Here is a 17,432-nt window from a genome sequence, read left to right on the forward strand (position 1 = left end):
ACACCTGAACCTAGCAGCCAATCTGATCTAAATCCAGTCAACCTTTCTGGCGTTGTCAGTTACTTACTCACATAATCAAGGTTTCCTTTCTATTTGGAACCCACCTTGGAATCTTTAACCTGGGTTTCCCAGATACTGCTCTTCAGACGAGAGATGTTTAACATTTAATGCCAAAGTTTCAACTGAACAATCTGGCATACAAGAGAATATACTATACTACTAGCAACGAGAAGGAACAGACTACAGACACACACAACATGGATCAGTCTGTGAAGAGGCAAGTACTGTGCTGTAGCATTCCACTTACATGAATTCTAGAAAAGATGTATCTAATCAATAGTATCAAAAAGCAGATCTGTGGTTGCTTAGGGCTGGTGGTAGAGAAACTGATTGGGAAAAGGGGTATAAGGGAACTTCTGAGGGAGACGGAAATGTTCTCTATCTTGATTGAGATGAAGGATACATGGTGGGGGTATAAGTTTGTCAAAACTCAATGAAGGGCTTCCCTGGTGGCGCAGTGGTTGAGAATCTGCATGCCAGTGCAGGGGACACGGGTTCGAGCCCTGGTCTGGGAAGATCCCACATGCCGCGGAGAGACTAGGCCTGTGAGCCACAATTACTGAGCCTGTGTGTCTGGAGCCTGTGCTCCGCAACAAGAGAGGCCGCAATAGTGAGAGGCCCGCACACCGCGATGAAGAGTGGCCCCCACTTGCCGCAATTGGAGAAAGCCCTCGCACAGAAACGAAGACCCAACACAGCCATAAATAAATAAATAAATAAATAATTTAAAAAAACAAAAAAAACTCAATGAAATGTACACTTAAAATGAATGTATTTTACTGTATGTAAACAGTACCTCAATCAACTTTATTTACAAAAAACAAAATGACAGTATATTTTTAATTAACAAGTGAAACACAAATACTACCTTATTTTTAAACAATTAATGCATAATGGATGAAGCTGAAGTTCCCTTTGACCACCCTCCCAATGCTGGTTTCCATCCTTTCTCTCTCCCATTTATACCTCCTCCCTCAAATAATCACTGGTGGGAGTTTGGGATGAGCTCTTCTGAACCTTTACAACTGTATTTACATTCATATACAGCCAGAGAAGATGTACAGTATTGTTTTGTACATAGATATAACTTGTACCTATGTTTCTGAAACTTGTTTATTTTCATTTAGCATGTCTCTGAGATCTATTCATGATAATATAGTTTATTTCTTTAAATCCAATATAGTAATCTATCATGTGACTATACCACATTTTATTTAGCCAGGCCGTTCCCCTTCTGATGAATATTTAGGTTTTTCCCTTTTACAGTTCACCCGTGGTTACCCCCTGGGGTGGCCACAGGGATCACAGATGGTGCTCCAACCATTCTTTAGCCTTATCTGTAAGGTTTAATTTTTTACAGTAAGAATGCATTTATGCATTAGTTATATAGTTTAAATATTCACTTTAATTAAATAATTTTGATACATAATTTATCAAAAAAGAATGAAACAAAATCAGTAATAGGAGGCAATCATCCATTAAAATATAAGGAAAACAAAGTTCTAGGGCATAATCAATGTACTCATGGTTTGAGATGTAAGTATTGATTGAAAAATAATGATCTGAGCACTAAACAGTTCATATAAGCACATTCTCCCACTCAAAGCAATTATGATAAAAATATCAGCATATTGGTTACCATGGCATAAACATAATTAATACACGCACAAATACTTCGTTTACATTTTTTGCTTTCTTCTTTTATGACTATGATGTCTTTCCCCATCCCTGAAATGAAAGGGGTGAAAAAAAAATTATAAATGACAGGCACTTTAATATCAAAGTTTTAAAATAATAATTCACAGTCATATACTGACATCAGATATAAACCAGAAAAAGTTAAAACATGCCCTTAAAACTGAACAGTGACTTTTTTTAGGAGTAGATATAAAAAATGCATCATTAAAACTACAGGACAAAATTGAGATGGGGATAAGGAAAATGGATTTTTTACCTGCGCTTTGGAGTTACACTTTAACATTAACTCTGACTATATGTACCCGGTTGATGACCTGAGAGTTCATGGCAAACAGGATGCTGGAGTCATAGGAGGGGTTCAGATGTCTGATCTCCTCACCCTGGCCCCCATCTCAGTTCCCACAATTCATTCCCTCTCAGGGGTGGCCCTCAAAGACTATCCTACTGAGAAGTGTTTCCTGCTAATACTCAGTTTATCCTCTCTAACGGAAGATGACTCATGTTTAGATTTTGAGGCTCTCTAACATATGTGAGTCCATAGGGACTGACTGGACATGTCAAAAATTACTTAAGTGGAAGAAGCACTGACAACCAGAAGAAGTGAGACAGCACAATTTCTGATAGCTAATCAAGAGTTAACGTGTGCAGGGGCTTTCCGGGTGGCGCAGTGGTCAAGAATCCGCCTGCCAATGCAGGGCGCACGGGTTCGAGCCCTGGTCCGGGAAGATCCTACATGCCGCAGAGCAGCTACACCTGTGCGCCACAACTACTGAGCCTGCGCTCTAGAGCCCGCGAGCCACAACTACTCAGCCCGCACGCCACAACTATTGAAGCCCGTGTGCCTGGAGCCCGTGCTCTGCAACAAGAGAAGCCACGGCAATGAGAAGCCCGCACGCTGCAACAAAGAGTAGCCCCCACTCGCCGCAACTAGAGAAAGCCCGCTCACAGCAACAAAGACCCACGCAACCAAAAATAAATAAATAAAATAAATTTACTTAAAAAAAAAAGAGTTAACGTGTGTATAATTATCACAGATTATCATGCATTAAATGAATCAAAAGGGTTTACTAAGCAAATATTTCATTTTTATAAGAGAAGGACTAAATCATAGCTAGCTTTAACTCTATGAACTGAATGATAATAAGATGAGCAAAATTATTAAACCAATAAGTCTTACTAATTCCTGATCGCCACCGGCCCTGGAGAGGTATCATTTAAAAGCCTATTACTAGACAAGCACTGTGCAAGTAATACTAAATAAGGCATGGACCTGCTTTCAACAAGCTCAGTCTAGTAGAGAGAGAAATAACTTACGTTCAATAAAAAGTAGGTGCTGGGTAGAGTGGTAACAAAATGGGAAAGATCAGCTCTGCTTGAATGAGTGAAAAAGGCTTCAGGGAAATGACTAAGCTGGGTCTTAAAGGATGAGGAGGAGTTTACCGAGCAGGCTTAAAGGACTCCCCTGGTGGCACAGTGGTTAAGACTCCGTGCTCCCAATTGCAGGCGGCCTGGGTTCAGTCCCTGGTCAGGGAACTAGATCCCACATGCATGTCACCACTAAGAGTTCAAATGGCAATGAGCTGCAAGTAAGGAGCCCACGTGCCGAAACTAAGACTCCGTGCTACCAAACAAACAAATAAATAAATAAATATTAAAAAAAAAAAAAAATCAGAACATGAGGTGGAAAGGCATGGATGAGGCACAGTGTGGACGACGAACTGTGAGTAAGCTGGGCTGGCGAGAGCTGAAGTTATGTATTTCACGGGGTAGGAGCAAAATACAAGGTAGGCAGGCAGGTGCCCTGCTCCTGGAGGTCTCGAGAGCTGTTCTAAAGAACGTGAACTCTACCGCTGAGGAATTTTAAGAGGTGAAAGTTCAGTCTGGCAGCAGGGCAGGGATGGATCCACATGGGACAAGCTTACAGACAGAACAATTAGGAAGATGGCAGCCTTAGGGACAGAGAGGAGGAGGAGCACGTGAGGGATCTTCACACAAAACTGACAATTAGGACCAGACGGGAAGGAGTAAAATGGAGCTTCGAGCATGAGTCCCCGACTTCTGGCTCAGGTGAACAGATGATAGTCATCCATTAACCAGGACAGGAGTACTGGCCGAAGAGGAGCAGACCAAGAAAAAGACAAGCTCAGGTGTAGACCTGATAAATCTGAGATCCACGGAGATGCCCAGTAAGCAGCTGGATACAGGAACAGACCTCGGTCAATTTGAATTCATTATTTCAGTATTACTTTGTATCTCCCCAGCTTTCACAATTTTATCAGGAATACCAACAAGGGCAAAACTGACTGCCATTAAAGCTTAGACCTTCTCTCTGACTTTATAACATCCTTTATCTGATGAATTAGCAAGAGAAAGAAAGGATGAGAAAGAGAAACAAGAAAGGGAGAGAGGGACACAGAAAGGACTGAAGAAAGAGCTAGGCAAACACCTTTTTAACACGATTAACTTTCTACCTAGACATTACTTTCCCATCTCCTGGTGAGGAAACAAGTAATAAAAAAGGGAAACTACCAATCAGGCAGATAGAGCTGTGGATATTTGAACTGAAACCGGAAGAATGTTAAGAATCTTCATCAATTGTTTACTCTCTTCACCTTACTTTACTTACAAGCCATTTTCTCAGCATGGCCTATTACAGGAGGACCTTTTGCTTCTCAAACATCAACAATTCGACAGCGAATGACGCAGTGTTGGGCTTACCTCTCTTTCCTTCTTCTTGAGTCCCAGTGTTTATCCTTATCTTTGTTTCTTTTGCGTTTATGTGGGCTCCTACTCCGATCCCTTCTATGTCGTGAACACTCCGCATCCAGATAGCTTCCCCCAGACTGCTGTGAGTCTACTGAAGCCGACCGCCTTTCTTTGTTCCTGAAACAGAAAGAACATTAAACAGTTAGTTTTAACCACGGTCTCCAGTACAGACCAGCCTAAAGCTCAATATCCTGTACCAGACCAGGGACAGATAGAGACTAAATACGTATAACCTTGCACTCCAGATAAGAGGGCAGGCAAAGAAACTTAGCTCTTAATGGTATGTTTTACAACTGTGGTAAAATAAAGAACAATAAGCGTTCTGATGAATTACAGTGTGCTACTAATGGTCTTGGAGGGGCTAAAATTCAGTTGAACAATTACAGGTGACAGAATAAAAAGAGAACTATTTTCACCAATTGACGCATTGACATACTTTTCCGCATCATCCTCTGCTTTCTCCTGCTCCTCCTCCTGCCAGTGGCTGCTGAGTTCCTCCATGTGCACGTTGATCACATCCCGAATCACCTATGGAGAGTTAAGTACCGAATTTCAGATAAGAGAGCTGCTCAGGGACTTCCCTGGTGGCGCGGTGGTTAAGAATCCGCCTGCCAATGCAGGGGACACGGGTTCGATCCCTGGTCCGGGAAGATCCCACATGCTGCGGAGCAACTAAGCCCGTGCACCACAACTACTGAGCCTGCACTCTAGAGCCCACGAGCCACAACTACTGAGCCCACGTGCCACAACTACTGAAGCCCGTGCACCTAGAGCCCGTGCTCCGCAACAAGAGAAGCCACCGCAATGAGAAGCCCACGCACCGCAACGAAGAGTAGCCCCCGCTCGCCACAACCAGAGAAAGCCCGTGAGCAGCTACGAAGACCCAACGCAGCCAAAAACTAAATAAATAAATAAATAAATTTATTAAAAAAAAAAAAGTTAACCATAAAATTGTAAAGAACACTTAGCAACAACACTTACATTTGAGTTCAAGGTTATGAGACCAGAGAAAAAAACAAGTGTTGAACCACCAAGGATTTGAGGGACTCTAAGAATCACTAGGGCGACGCCCAGTAAGGTGAGTCTAAAACACGTGCTTTCATTGTAAAAAGCACAGCATAAAACTAAGTGCTAAGCCGTCGGTACAGAGCATGAGTGCAGTAAGCCGGCAGACGGCTCAGAGCCATCAACACCCATGGAAACAGTGAGTGGGCATCAAGTTTCTAAACAGCAAAACAAAAGGCACCGCAGATGAGACAACATGTATTAGGATACTGAGGTAAGAATAAATACATGTGATCAGATACAGTTTAACAGACAGGCTTGACTAAAGCAAAAGAAAACGCTCTGTAAAATGAGGCCAGATTACGGAAGGTCTCTGAAATCATAGAAGGAAGGAAAAAATAACATGGGAACAATGAGAGATTCAATAAGGAAATTATTTAGAGTCTAGGCAAGGTGATTCGTGTACCAAAAATTCATCAACTCTACTCACTAAATGACATCTGAAAATAAGTCTAGATATACATCAAGAGGTTAATGTACTTAAATTTTATAATATACATAGAATTCTTTTATAATATAAATTACAAATAATTTATACCAAGACATTTCTTAAGCCCAAATGTTTAGTAAAGTACATAAAAGCATACTAAAATTTCTGCCAAAAAAGATAACTATTTACTGAACAATTTCTTTGTCCATAAGCATTATTTCAATTACTTCTCACAATAATCCTGCAGTCTGTATTACTATAAAATGAAAAAATCTGAACCTTAAAAAGCTCAAATAATTTGCCCAAGTCAAACAGCCAATGATAAACCGCAGAATCAAAACTCAAGCCCAGGTGTGTCTAAAGCCAAAATCTATGTTCTCATTGTGATGTAATGCCACTTTCTCAAAAGCAGTGTTTTTGTAAGATTGCACAACCTCTTTATAGAGGGCTTTGTACCCTGAAAAGCCTGTGTCTGGTACAGGGTGGGTCTGAGAGTGATGGGGCAACTAGAGAGCAGGTGCGGCCCCCGTGGAGCCCCTTCCTCTCAGGAAACCTCTAAGGAGCCGTGGAAATCCACGGGACAGAGGACAACTACCTAAGGGAAATCTCTGTGTTCAACAAAGCTCTACACGATTATGTAAAACTTACCTCAGTATATGATTTCTTGGTTATGTGAACATTCTTAGCTCTATAGGACTGGCGTCTTCTTTTATAATCTCTCACTTCTGCCAGGATTTCAAGGTAAGATTTTGGACTTTTTCGACTATTATCTAATAAAAGAACAAAATAAAATTATTACATCCTCAGAAGCTATAAATTCTTATGAGTTAGTGGGAAGGAACACCATAATCATCCGGTATTTCAACATGCTTTAATGTATTGTAATAATATAGGACTCAAAAATATTCTAAAAATTCTGTTATATAAATGAACTAAGTTTTATAGCTTTCCTTTTCTCTAACCGTTAACTGAACGTAAGAGTGCTTAGGTACAGAAATGAAAGTAACAACCCAGCTCAAGGAACATTCTTACAGAAGTAAGGTATGCTTAATGTAACAATCAGAGAGCAAAATTTCAAGTACTAAGTAAACATCTTAATATGTATGTGAATATCAGATGATACAAAACCATCCTATTCCAACTCAAAGTGGCCTGACAAGTCATCCTAATAACACTCAAAGGATGGAATGACAATTAAGAAATAGAAAACTATGATATTCGTCTCAAACCTTGATTGACTTTGGCAGCCAAGTCTACAAAGAGATCGCTGTCATTTTCAATAATTTGAGAATCTGAGCGCTTTTTCTTTGTCTCCTCGATTACAAAATCATAGAGGGCAAGACGATCAGCTTGGGTTAGATCACAAACAAACCGTTTGTGATTCAGAGGAACTTCAACAGGCAATGAAGAATACATCCCTAGAGTAAAAATAAAATCACAAGAATAAACAATACATGAAGCTTTGTGGATTTATGATCTACTATACTTATCTTTAAACATGTGCTGTAATAATGCAACATTAAATTAACACAAGCAATCTGTTTCATGGTAATCCCTAAACATACAAAACATCAATCTGTGTGATAACGGTCAACATTGACTCGATCCTGAATGCTACATCCACAGAACGTTTGCTGTTGTGGACGCTTGCTATTCTTTCCAACAATGTTAAGACAGATCCCATGAAGGCAAGCAGTAATAACTATGAGACAATTTGCTAAGAAAAAAAACTTTTAAAAGGCTACCCATACTGTAAAAGTAGATATTAACTTTCTTTCTGTCTATATGCTTTTCCCCATAAAAGCTGGGAAAAAATGTTTTTAATAGGTAATACACATTACAGTCCCTTTGAAGATAAATTATAGAAATATGAAAAATGTGTAAAAAATATCATTTTTTATGAGACATCAAGCTAGATGTTCCATAGTCAAAATACATCCCATTTGTGCAATGACTTAGAGCTAGGGACCAAGAAACAGTTAAGTAGCAGAAATCCCAAGAAAGACCAGAGAAAGAAAGACTGAGACTAACCCTGATTTAATTTTCGGAAGAAGCGGCATATTGGCTTCACCAAATTAACTGAAAAACGTTAACAATACCCGCCCCCCCAAAGTCATAGAACTTTCTAAAATCTGCTCATTAATGAAAAAAAGTAAATACAATACCTTGATATGATGTATTAAACATTGAAGAAAATTTGTTTTGAGATTCAAATTTTCTCAAAGAAACAAAAAAATTACTGTAACTGTAAATAAAGCAATTTAAAACGATTCTTTCTACACTTCATTATTCACGAATGCAAACAAAGAACATGAGCTACTAAAGGAATCCTTTTAATGTTTGCTAGTTACCCTAAAGTAATAACTTAGGTTCACAGAACAATGTAAAATCTGTAGCTCTTCTCAAATACTGATATCTGATAAAGTTTAACCCCACTGACTTTCTAAGTAAAGAGGCAAAACAAAAATTCAAATGAGAGCACCCTAGGAACTAAGCGTTACAACACAAGAAAAGAGGTGACTTTACATTTGTCGACAAATTAAGAGGAGAGCTACACTGAATCTGAGTCCATGGTGTAACAGCTATAGATAACCATCTGTACTAGCAGAAGGCTTCTGAATTAGTGCGGAAGGAGGGTTCCCTCCCTTTTAATCAATCTTACTCTAATTCTGGTAGACACTAGGGAAAGTCAGATGTTAAAACATTTAATTTTATAATATAAACCTGAGATGGCTTTGATAAACCTAATTTATCTGAATATAGGTTATATATTCTGGGAGAAAAATACAAAAGATTAGAAAACACTGATGTATTATAAACAAGCTCCATATAAACCTCTCTCTGTTCTTTTTAAACAAAGAAGTATAATTTCCTCCTTAAAATATTTTGGAGTTTTCTTTATTCATCTTAAATTTCTGTATGGTCAAGACTCATAGTTAAGTTCTTTGAAATTCAACTAAAATTCCAAATCAAGACTATAATATCGTGACAGTGATTAAGATAAAGTTTAGAAATTTGAGTGATACTTTTAAAAGGATATCATTTGCAAAAAGGATACTGCATATCTTTAAATAAGGAGTACATTCAGGTTCCTAATTCCTCTTTATACTCACCCCAATTACTGAAAAAGAAAAAGTACAGGAAAAGTTAAACAACAAAACTGCATTCAAATCATTCAGAGCATAGATATTTCTGACAAAAAAAAAAATAAACATACTTCAATAAGCTTACATTTCCACAAAATGTAAAAGTTCAAATGCAAGTTTCTATACAATTTAGAGGTATATCTGAATGAGCTGTAATCATACTAATTCTGTGACCCTCTATCTACTTTTTTTTTTATAGTAGTTTTTAAAAACTGTGGTAAAATATACACATGAAATTTACCATTTTAACCATTTTCAGGTGTACAGTTCAGTGGCATTTAGTACATTCATACTGTTGTGCAACCATCACTTCTATCCATCTCCAGAACTTTTTCATCATCCCAAACTGAAACTCTAATCTACTTTTTCAAAAACTTGAACTCTCATTCTTCTGTGTTAGTCCTTTCTGCCATCACAGGGCATCTCAAACGTGTGAGATACAATATTAAATATTAATAATAAATATTAATATTAAATAATAATATATTTAACAATATTAAACATTAACTCGTGTTAAAGGTACAAATTCAGAATTTTGTGAAGAATTCATACAGAGTCAATTTCCTAACACTGGAGATGAAGAAATGAGGCCCTTGGAAGTAAAACGATTTGCCAACATCTCACAAGTGGTAGGAACAGATCAGGTCTAGAACCATAATCTCCTGTCTCTTTGGGGTTCTTTAGCGTAGTACACTGATGTTCAAATCATTGCCACCACCCAAACAGATGCCATGAAATTGAAGTACAGCAACTTGAATTTTTAATATTGAAGGAAAAAGATAAACCACCAACTATAAAATGATTGTTTACGACTGAAATCAGTATCTTGGTTATAAAATTAACCGAAGTAACTATATCTGAAAATAAATAAGTAGACCTAATGGCTGTTCAAGCTTTGACAGAGATTAACGAATTGAGAATTCTATACCTTGAGTTTAGACCTGATGTGACTGATGAAATGAAAACATAAAAAACTTACAATTTAGTACATAACAAACAAAATATTAATGAAATGGAAAATATAAAACTATTCATGTTAGTCATTCTTCCTTCAAAGTAAACATCAATAAGAAAGTATTAAAGAGATTTTTGTCCTGGGGTAAAAAATTTTAGATGTGTAAGACATAAGGGTGCCACAAAAAATAATCTCTATTGAGAAATTACAGAACTCTACACAGATGAAAAAAAGTTTTAAAAAGAGGGTTACAGATCATATAACATGTTATTCTTAACAATTAAGTCTTAATTTAAGGTAATACAAAAATTCAAAATCAAATAGACGTTCCTCTTAACTATCTATTGAAAGAACAATTCATTCAAAGTAATTCTTTGCTTTTGTAAAGAATTAAACTCAATGTGAAAATCTGCAAAATTCAGAACTTGGCTCTCAATCCAGCTTTCCTATATTATGGCAAAGGGGTGTTAATTCACTTCTGTGTGCCTCTATTTCTTCATCTAATATGAAAGGGCAAATACTTGTTCAACCTATCACAAGTTTGTTGTCAAAGGGAAATGAAATACATAAGAGAGCTTTGAAAAAAAAAAAATCTCTTCTAAAACATAAAAGCACTGAGGACCTTTAGAACAAGCACCCCAGAACTTTATCATCTCTATCAGACAGGATTTGTTTCCTGATCTGTAAAAAGCAGAAACTGGATTAGATGATCTCCAAGTTCTCTTTCAACTCTAAAATAAATTCAGTAAATCTATCTAACTAGCTAAGGTCAAAAAAAGTCCTTTAACTAGTAACCCCTCCAAAAAAAAAACCAAAACCAAAATCCTTTACTTTTTTAATTGGTTCACTAACTGAACAGGGGTCAAAAAAGGCTTGACTGACTATAGCTCAGTAATCTCTTCAAATAAGATGAGAGTCAAATGTCTCCCTCAAAGAATAAAACCTGCAATTTAGCACAAAAAGTACTAAATGGGATCTTCAAAACAGGAAATACAAGAAATATGCTTCTGGCTGTTACAAGGAACCAATGTAATGCAGACTAAAAAGACTTCTTCCTTCTGCAGCCACAGGGCAACTGAGGGAGAAATGAAGCCCAGATACTGGCTTAGAACAATGGGATTAAGACCCTGAACATCGACACAGGAGAAAAGAAATCGTAACTATGGGCTGGTGAGTATCATTCAGCTAAAAAGAAGAGTGAGGGAGAAAAAGGTAAGATGTCCAGAGAAAGAGCTACCTTCAGGAGGCTTAAAGAAGTCAACTGAGAATTCTTATCAGAGCCAGTCAGCTTTGGCTGGATGATCTACCTAGAGTCAGAAATCTGTTAACTCCATTTACATGTTTTCTTCTATCATTTTGAAGGATTAAGGTTTCTTTCAATTTCCTAGAAGCCGCAAACTTAAAAATTCTAACCTAGTCTCTGCTGAAGTTAAGTCCTAGGCAGAAACTCTTAAGCCAGCCTTCCAAAGTGGGCATGCAGGGATCCACAAACACTCTGAAATTGTATATAAAACTGTTGTTTGTGCTTCACTGAGGAGTAGCTGTGGAGACAGATTAGCCCGAGCCTTTCCTCTTACACTCCATTTCGACATTCCTACATTTAACACTGGGCTAATTCTCAAGAGAGAGGGGAAATGTCAGGGTGAGACAGTCTACTCAATGGGATTTATTTACTATATAATCATAATTTTAAAAAAATTATCTACGAGGCAATCTCACCTATTAGGTAATCCCAAAGCATGAATCCTTAGCTAAAACAGTGTCCTGGTGAGATGGGTGTATCTCAGTGGAATATATCTAACAAATGAAGCTGACACCAAGCACTGAGTCTAATGTCAAATGTAAAACTTAGCCTTTCTCATAACTGTTCTCATAAGATTTCTCTTGAAAATTAGTAACGTGCTATGGAAGAAAAACAGTTTTATTAATTAGCTCAAACTTTGATGCCACTTACTTTGATTATAATAATCACCATCGTTTCCAACTGCATCTCTAGCTTGTTTAATTATCTGGAATTGTGAGTCCTTATCTGTCAAAAAAATCCATAAACACAATATGAATCATCAGTGTCCACAATGAAATTAACTGGGTTCCAATCCGAGCTCCTTGGGCACATTGAGAAACCTTCCAGAACCTTAACACCCACAGTGCTGCCAATGTACTCTGAATGCAGAATTCTTTCAGATCTACCTAGAATCCAGTAAGTAACCAGACTTCAAGCAATTCAGAAAACACTATAATCAAGCATGCAGCAGTAGCTGCTACAAATTTTAGCAACCAGTATAATATCTAACATTTCTTGAATCCCAGCTAAGTGTCAGGCAGTATTCTAACCATAGTACATATATCATTACATCATTTAATCCTCACAAGGGTGCTATTATCATCATCCGCATTTTATAAAGAAATTTAGGCAGCAAACAGGTTAATTACCTTACTGAAAGTCACACAACTATTAGTGACAAAACTAGTTGACTCAGGGCATTCTGATTCCAAAGTCCAAGATTTTAACCTCTATGTATGCTGTGAACACTTGGAACACATTTCCATCCTCAGTTCTATCATCAAATTATGTGTGTGGCCAGATTTTTGTTATAATCAAGAAGGAAGGCATCTGTCCTATTGTACAAAGCTTTGGAGGATTTTCATTGCCTATTATAAGCCTGGTCTCTAAATTTCAGATTGAGCAAACTAGTGTCACTATAGGAAGTATCTTTCTTGGGACTTCCCTGGCGGTCCAGTGGTTAAGACTTTGCCTTCCAATACAGGGGGTGCGGGTTCGATTCCTGGTTGGGGAGCTAAGATCCCACATGCCTCGCAGCCAAAAAACCAAAAAAACATAAAACAGAAGCAATATTGTAACAAATTCAATAAAGACTTTAAAAAACGTTCCACATCAAAAAAAAAAAAAAATCTTTAAAAAAAAAGAAATATCCTTCTTAATCAACCATAAGCATACTTATAAAGTCCATTCTTTTGATAATTCAAAAATGAAACATCAAGACTTCCCTGGTGGCGCAGTGTTTAAGAATCCGCCCGCCAATGCAGGGCACACGGGTTCAGTCCCTAGTCTGGGAAGATCCCACATGACAAGGAGCAACTAAGCCCATGCGCCACAACTACTGAGCGCTCCAGAGCCCTCAAGCTGCAACTACTGAAGCCTGTGTGCCTACAGCCCGTGCTCCACAACTAGATAAGCCACTGCGACGAGAAGCCCGTGCACTGCAATGCAGAGTAGCCCCCGCTCGCTGCAACTAGAGAAAGCCCGCGCGCAGCAACAAAGACCCAACGTAGCCAAAAATAAATAAAAAGAAATAAATTAAAAAAAAAAAAGAAATATCAATACCTATACAGGTACAGCTACACTAAGATATTTTTAAATTATATTAATACTTACTCAAGGTAACTGAAGGTATCTTCGCATTCTCATAGAAAAAGTCAGAATTATACATTTTATCCTAAATAATAAAAAAAACAAAATCTTAGTGTTCTTAAGTATCATATGACTATTTTAAGATTTGAGATAAACCAACAACAGATTAATATCATTTAAACATTTCTTGCAATAATTTGCAAAATGAGGCAAGTACCATTGCACCCCTCAAATGACTATTATTTTGTCAGAAAACATCACACTGTACCTTCCAAATATTGTGAATTTATTAAGGCATGAATTACACAACATACACATAATAGATATATGGTACCTCTTCTTCTTTGGTATAGCCCAGTTTCCTCAATCTACAAGATACCATGTGCTTTGCTAAAGACGACTTAGGCATGTGATGATTGGAATCATAAGGGCATATGGCAACTTCATCCTATTAAAGATCAAACAGAAGCAAAGAAAAAAGGTACAGAATTTTTAAGGAAATAATTATACCATTAAATGTTTTTATATCCTCTTCTGTAGGCCTCTCCCAACGCCCCTGTGTGAGTGTATGTATACAGAAAAAAGAAAAAAAACCTCCCTCATTCTCTCTCCCCCTTACAGCCTCTGCCCCCTTCAACCCATCAAAGCCCAACTCTTTTTTTTTAAATTATTTTATTTATTTATTTATTTATGGCTGTGTTGGGTCTTCGTTTCTGTGTGAGGGCTTTCTCTAGTTGCGGCAAGCGGGGGCCACTCTTCATCGTGGTGCGCGGGCCTCTCACTATCACGGCCTCTCTTGTTGCGGAGCACAGGCTCCAGACGCGCAGGCTCAGTAGCTGTGGCTCACGGGCCCAGTTGCTCCGCGGCATGTGGGATCTTCCCAGACCAGGGCTCGAACTCGTGTCCCCTGCATTGGCAGGCAGATTCTCAACCACTGCACCACCAGGGAAGCCCAAAGCCCAACTCTTGAAAGATGTGTTTACACTCACTGCCTGGACAACCTCACCTACCAATCAGCTAGTCTTTTTTCCTCCTAATGAACTCTGAAATCCTTCCACATAATCCATGCCCACTGTCATGTCCCCATGCAGGAGATCATCACCTCCCTCCTGGGTTACAAGGGCCACTGCCTAACTGCTCTCTCTACTTCCGGTCTGGCTGTTCTCCATTCTCCACACTGCAGCTAGCTTGAATCCCAGGCCTGCCACTTACTGACTGTATGAACTTAGTCAAGGTATTGAACCTTTCTTTGCCTCAGTTTCCTCATCTATAAAAGGGGTGTAACAGCAGGACCTCTCTCACAGAGCTATGAGTTTATACACATAAAGCAATTTGGACAGGGCCTGATAAATAGTAAGCATTCAATAAATATAAGCAATTATTATTTTATTAAAAGGCAAGTATAATCATGATATGTCTCGGCTTAAAATACTTCCATGCGGGGCTTCCCTGGTGGCGCAGTGATTAAGAATCCTCCTGCCAATGTAGGGGACGCAGGCTCGACCCCTGGTCCGGGAAGATCCCACGTGCCGCGGAGCAACTAAGCCCGTGAGCAACAACTACTGAGCCTGTGGTCTAGAGCCCACGTGCCGCAACTACTGAGCCCGTGAGCCACAACTACTGAAGCCCATGCGCCTAGAGCCCATGTTCCGCCAACAAGAGAAGCCACCGCAGTGAGAAGTCTGCACACCCCAATGAAGAGTAGCCCCCCACTCGCCACAGCTAGAGAAAGCCCATGTGGAGCAACAGAGGCCCGACGCAGCCAAAAATATATAAATTAAATAAATTAATTAAAGAAAAAAACAAAAACTCCCATGCCTCCCCCACTGTTCTGATTAAGAAAAAAAAAAAAAAATCTAGATTCTTTAACACGGCTGACACAAGGACCTTCAAGCTCTGGCCCCTACTGACCATCATTCCCCTCCTTCCCCGTAGCCTATGCTCTTGGCTATCCTTAACTACCGGAGGTTTCCTATCTGCTCACACTCTTGTCTCTGGATTTCTACACATGCTGTTGATGCTTTCTCTGTGCTTCACTAGCTAATTCAGTTCACTTTCATTTATCAGCTTAGAATTCACTTTACCCAGGAAGTCCTGGCCATCCCCTCACAGCCTACAATAACTGGCACTACAGTAATTCCAACCCAGCCTTCACAGACTTTATCACATGACAACGTAGTGGCTGATCTCTCTGTATTCCCCTCATCACCACCACCAGCCGCTGAGCTCTGTGAGGGTGGGAACTGTGACACCGGTCGCTCAACTTCAGCATGAAAACACTCCAGCAGAAAAGAGAAGATTCACTGCCTATCTGGACTGCACCTGGTCTAGGAAGTATGAATGTCACTTACCAGGATGTTTACGCCAGTCCCTCTCCTGGATATCAGACACTGGTTTTGCAAAGGTCAGATGCACACCCACAGCCGATTGCCAGAATTTTGGAATTTTAGAGAGGAGTTTTAGAGCGGCCGCATGCCAATTAGGCACACGGACTCTCAGAGCAGAATGCCTGGGGGTTCAAATCCTAACTGCCACCTATCAGCAACGTGTCCTGGGACAAAGTATCACCTCTTCTGGTTTGTTTCCTCATCTGTAAAAAGTGGCTAACGGTACCTACCTCATAGGGTAACTAAGAATATTAAAGGAGGTATGGTAAGTGGCATATACAAAGCTCTATTTAACTGTTAACAAAAGAAATCTAAATTTACTAAATCGCTGGGTAAACAGCGGTGTGGAAAGGCTTGGCAGGCCCCACTCAATGGAATTCGCAGCTTCAAATATACCTCTAAACAAATAATAAAAGTGTTGCTGCTGTTTTCTCCTCTGGCCGAGCAGCACGCGGGATCTTAGTTCCCAGGCCTGGGATTGAACTGAACCCGGGCCCCCTGCAGCGGAAGCGCGGAATCCTAACCACTGGACCGCCAGGGAATTCCCAAAAGTGTTTTTTTAAAATGGTAAACCCAGAAAGAATAGTCGACCGCATGAATAATGATGACACACTGGAGCACTTCCCTTCCTCCCATCCCATTAAAAAAAAAAAAAATCAGGATTATTCACCCCAATACTCTTGCCTACATCTCTTCCTAACGTCCAGGAGAGCTGCTAGTACCGACTCTAGGTTGACATCCTTTAATAATCCTGGAATCGGTGCACAGTCTGGAGGCAGAGAAAGGTGACCTGCACTCCCAAGCCCTCCCGACACCGAGTCTGGTGCAACTGCGGAATCCACGCGACAGATGACAGGGCAAACCGCCGCCGCCTCCGCGAGCAGCACCCCGAGACCCGCCCGCTTATCTCCCAATCACACCCCAGCCCGGCCATCCGCTCCGCTCTGCACCCTCCGCGATCCCTCGGCTCCTTAGGGCGAGGTTCCGCGGGGGTGCGCAGCCCGGGGGTGGGTGCGAGCATCCCGGGGGCGTCGGGCGCTGCAGGCCGGATCCCGCGCCTCCCACGGCCCTGCAGACGCGGGGCCGCGCCCGCCACCGGGGCTCCGCAGGGTGAGGGCCCCCGGGAGGACCCCGCGCCTCTCACCTCGGCCGCCTCCTCCTCCCCGGGCTCCAGCCGGTCCAGGCTCCAGCCCAGCGACGCCGTCACCTCCTCCAGCGTCCGGCAGCAGCTCTCCACGAACTCGCTCAGCTCCTCCCGCAGCCGCCGCCGCTCCTCCACCGGGGGAGGTTCGCCCTCCATGGCCGCCACACGGCCGCTCACACCCCTGCCGGGCCGGAAGGAGCGGCCCAACTGCCGGCGGCGCGCGCGGGCCTCTGGGAGCGGTGGGCGGGGCCACACCGCCACGTGACTGGATCCGCCAACAGGGAAGGGCCCCGGGAAGGGCGGGAGACGTTCTGTTGAGAAGTCTCTTCCGTCCCTTCCCGACGTCGCTGCCTTTGTAAGGCTCGTGGATGCCTTTGCGCTTGGCCTTCCCTGAACGGCGTGCCCCGC

The 17,432-nt window shown here is 40.8% G+C and overlaps 1 protein-coding gene across 1 annotated transcript; it reads right to left on the reverse strand.

Moving 5' to 3' along the window:
* Window positions 1-815: 815 nt before the first annotated feature.
* SNRNP48 (small nuclear ribonucleoprotein U11/U12 subunit 48) lies at window positions 816-17,220 on the reverse strand. The gene is made up of 9 exons (XM_007173920.2): window positions 17,025-17,220; window positions 13,828-13,941; window positions 13,518-13,578; window positions 12,075-12,149; window positions 7,249-7,437; window positions 6,668-6,789; window positions 4,961-5,052; window positions 4,477-4,641; window positions 816-1,788 (listed from the first exon to the last, which is right to left on the reverse strand). Exons 1-9 carry the CDS (start codon window positions 17,178-17,180, stop codon window positions 1,740-1,742), a joined length of 1,023 nt encoding a protein of 340 aa, XP_007173982.2. The 5' UTR covers window positions 17,181-17,220; the 3' UTR covers window positions 816-1,739.
* Between the last annotated feature and the right edge of the window lie 212 nt (window positions 17,221-17,432).

The sequence above is a fragment of the Balaenoptera acutorostrata genome, chromosome 10, assembly GCF_949987535.1.
Source record: "Balaenoptera acutorostrata chromosome 10, mBalAcu1.1, whole genome shotgun sequence".
NCBI classification, from domain to species: Eukaryota; Metazoa; Chordata; class Mammalia; order Artiodactyla; family Balaenopteridae; genus Balaenoptera; species Balaenoptera acutorostrata.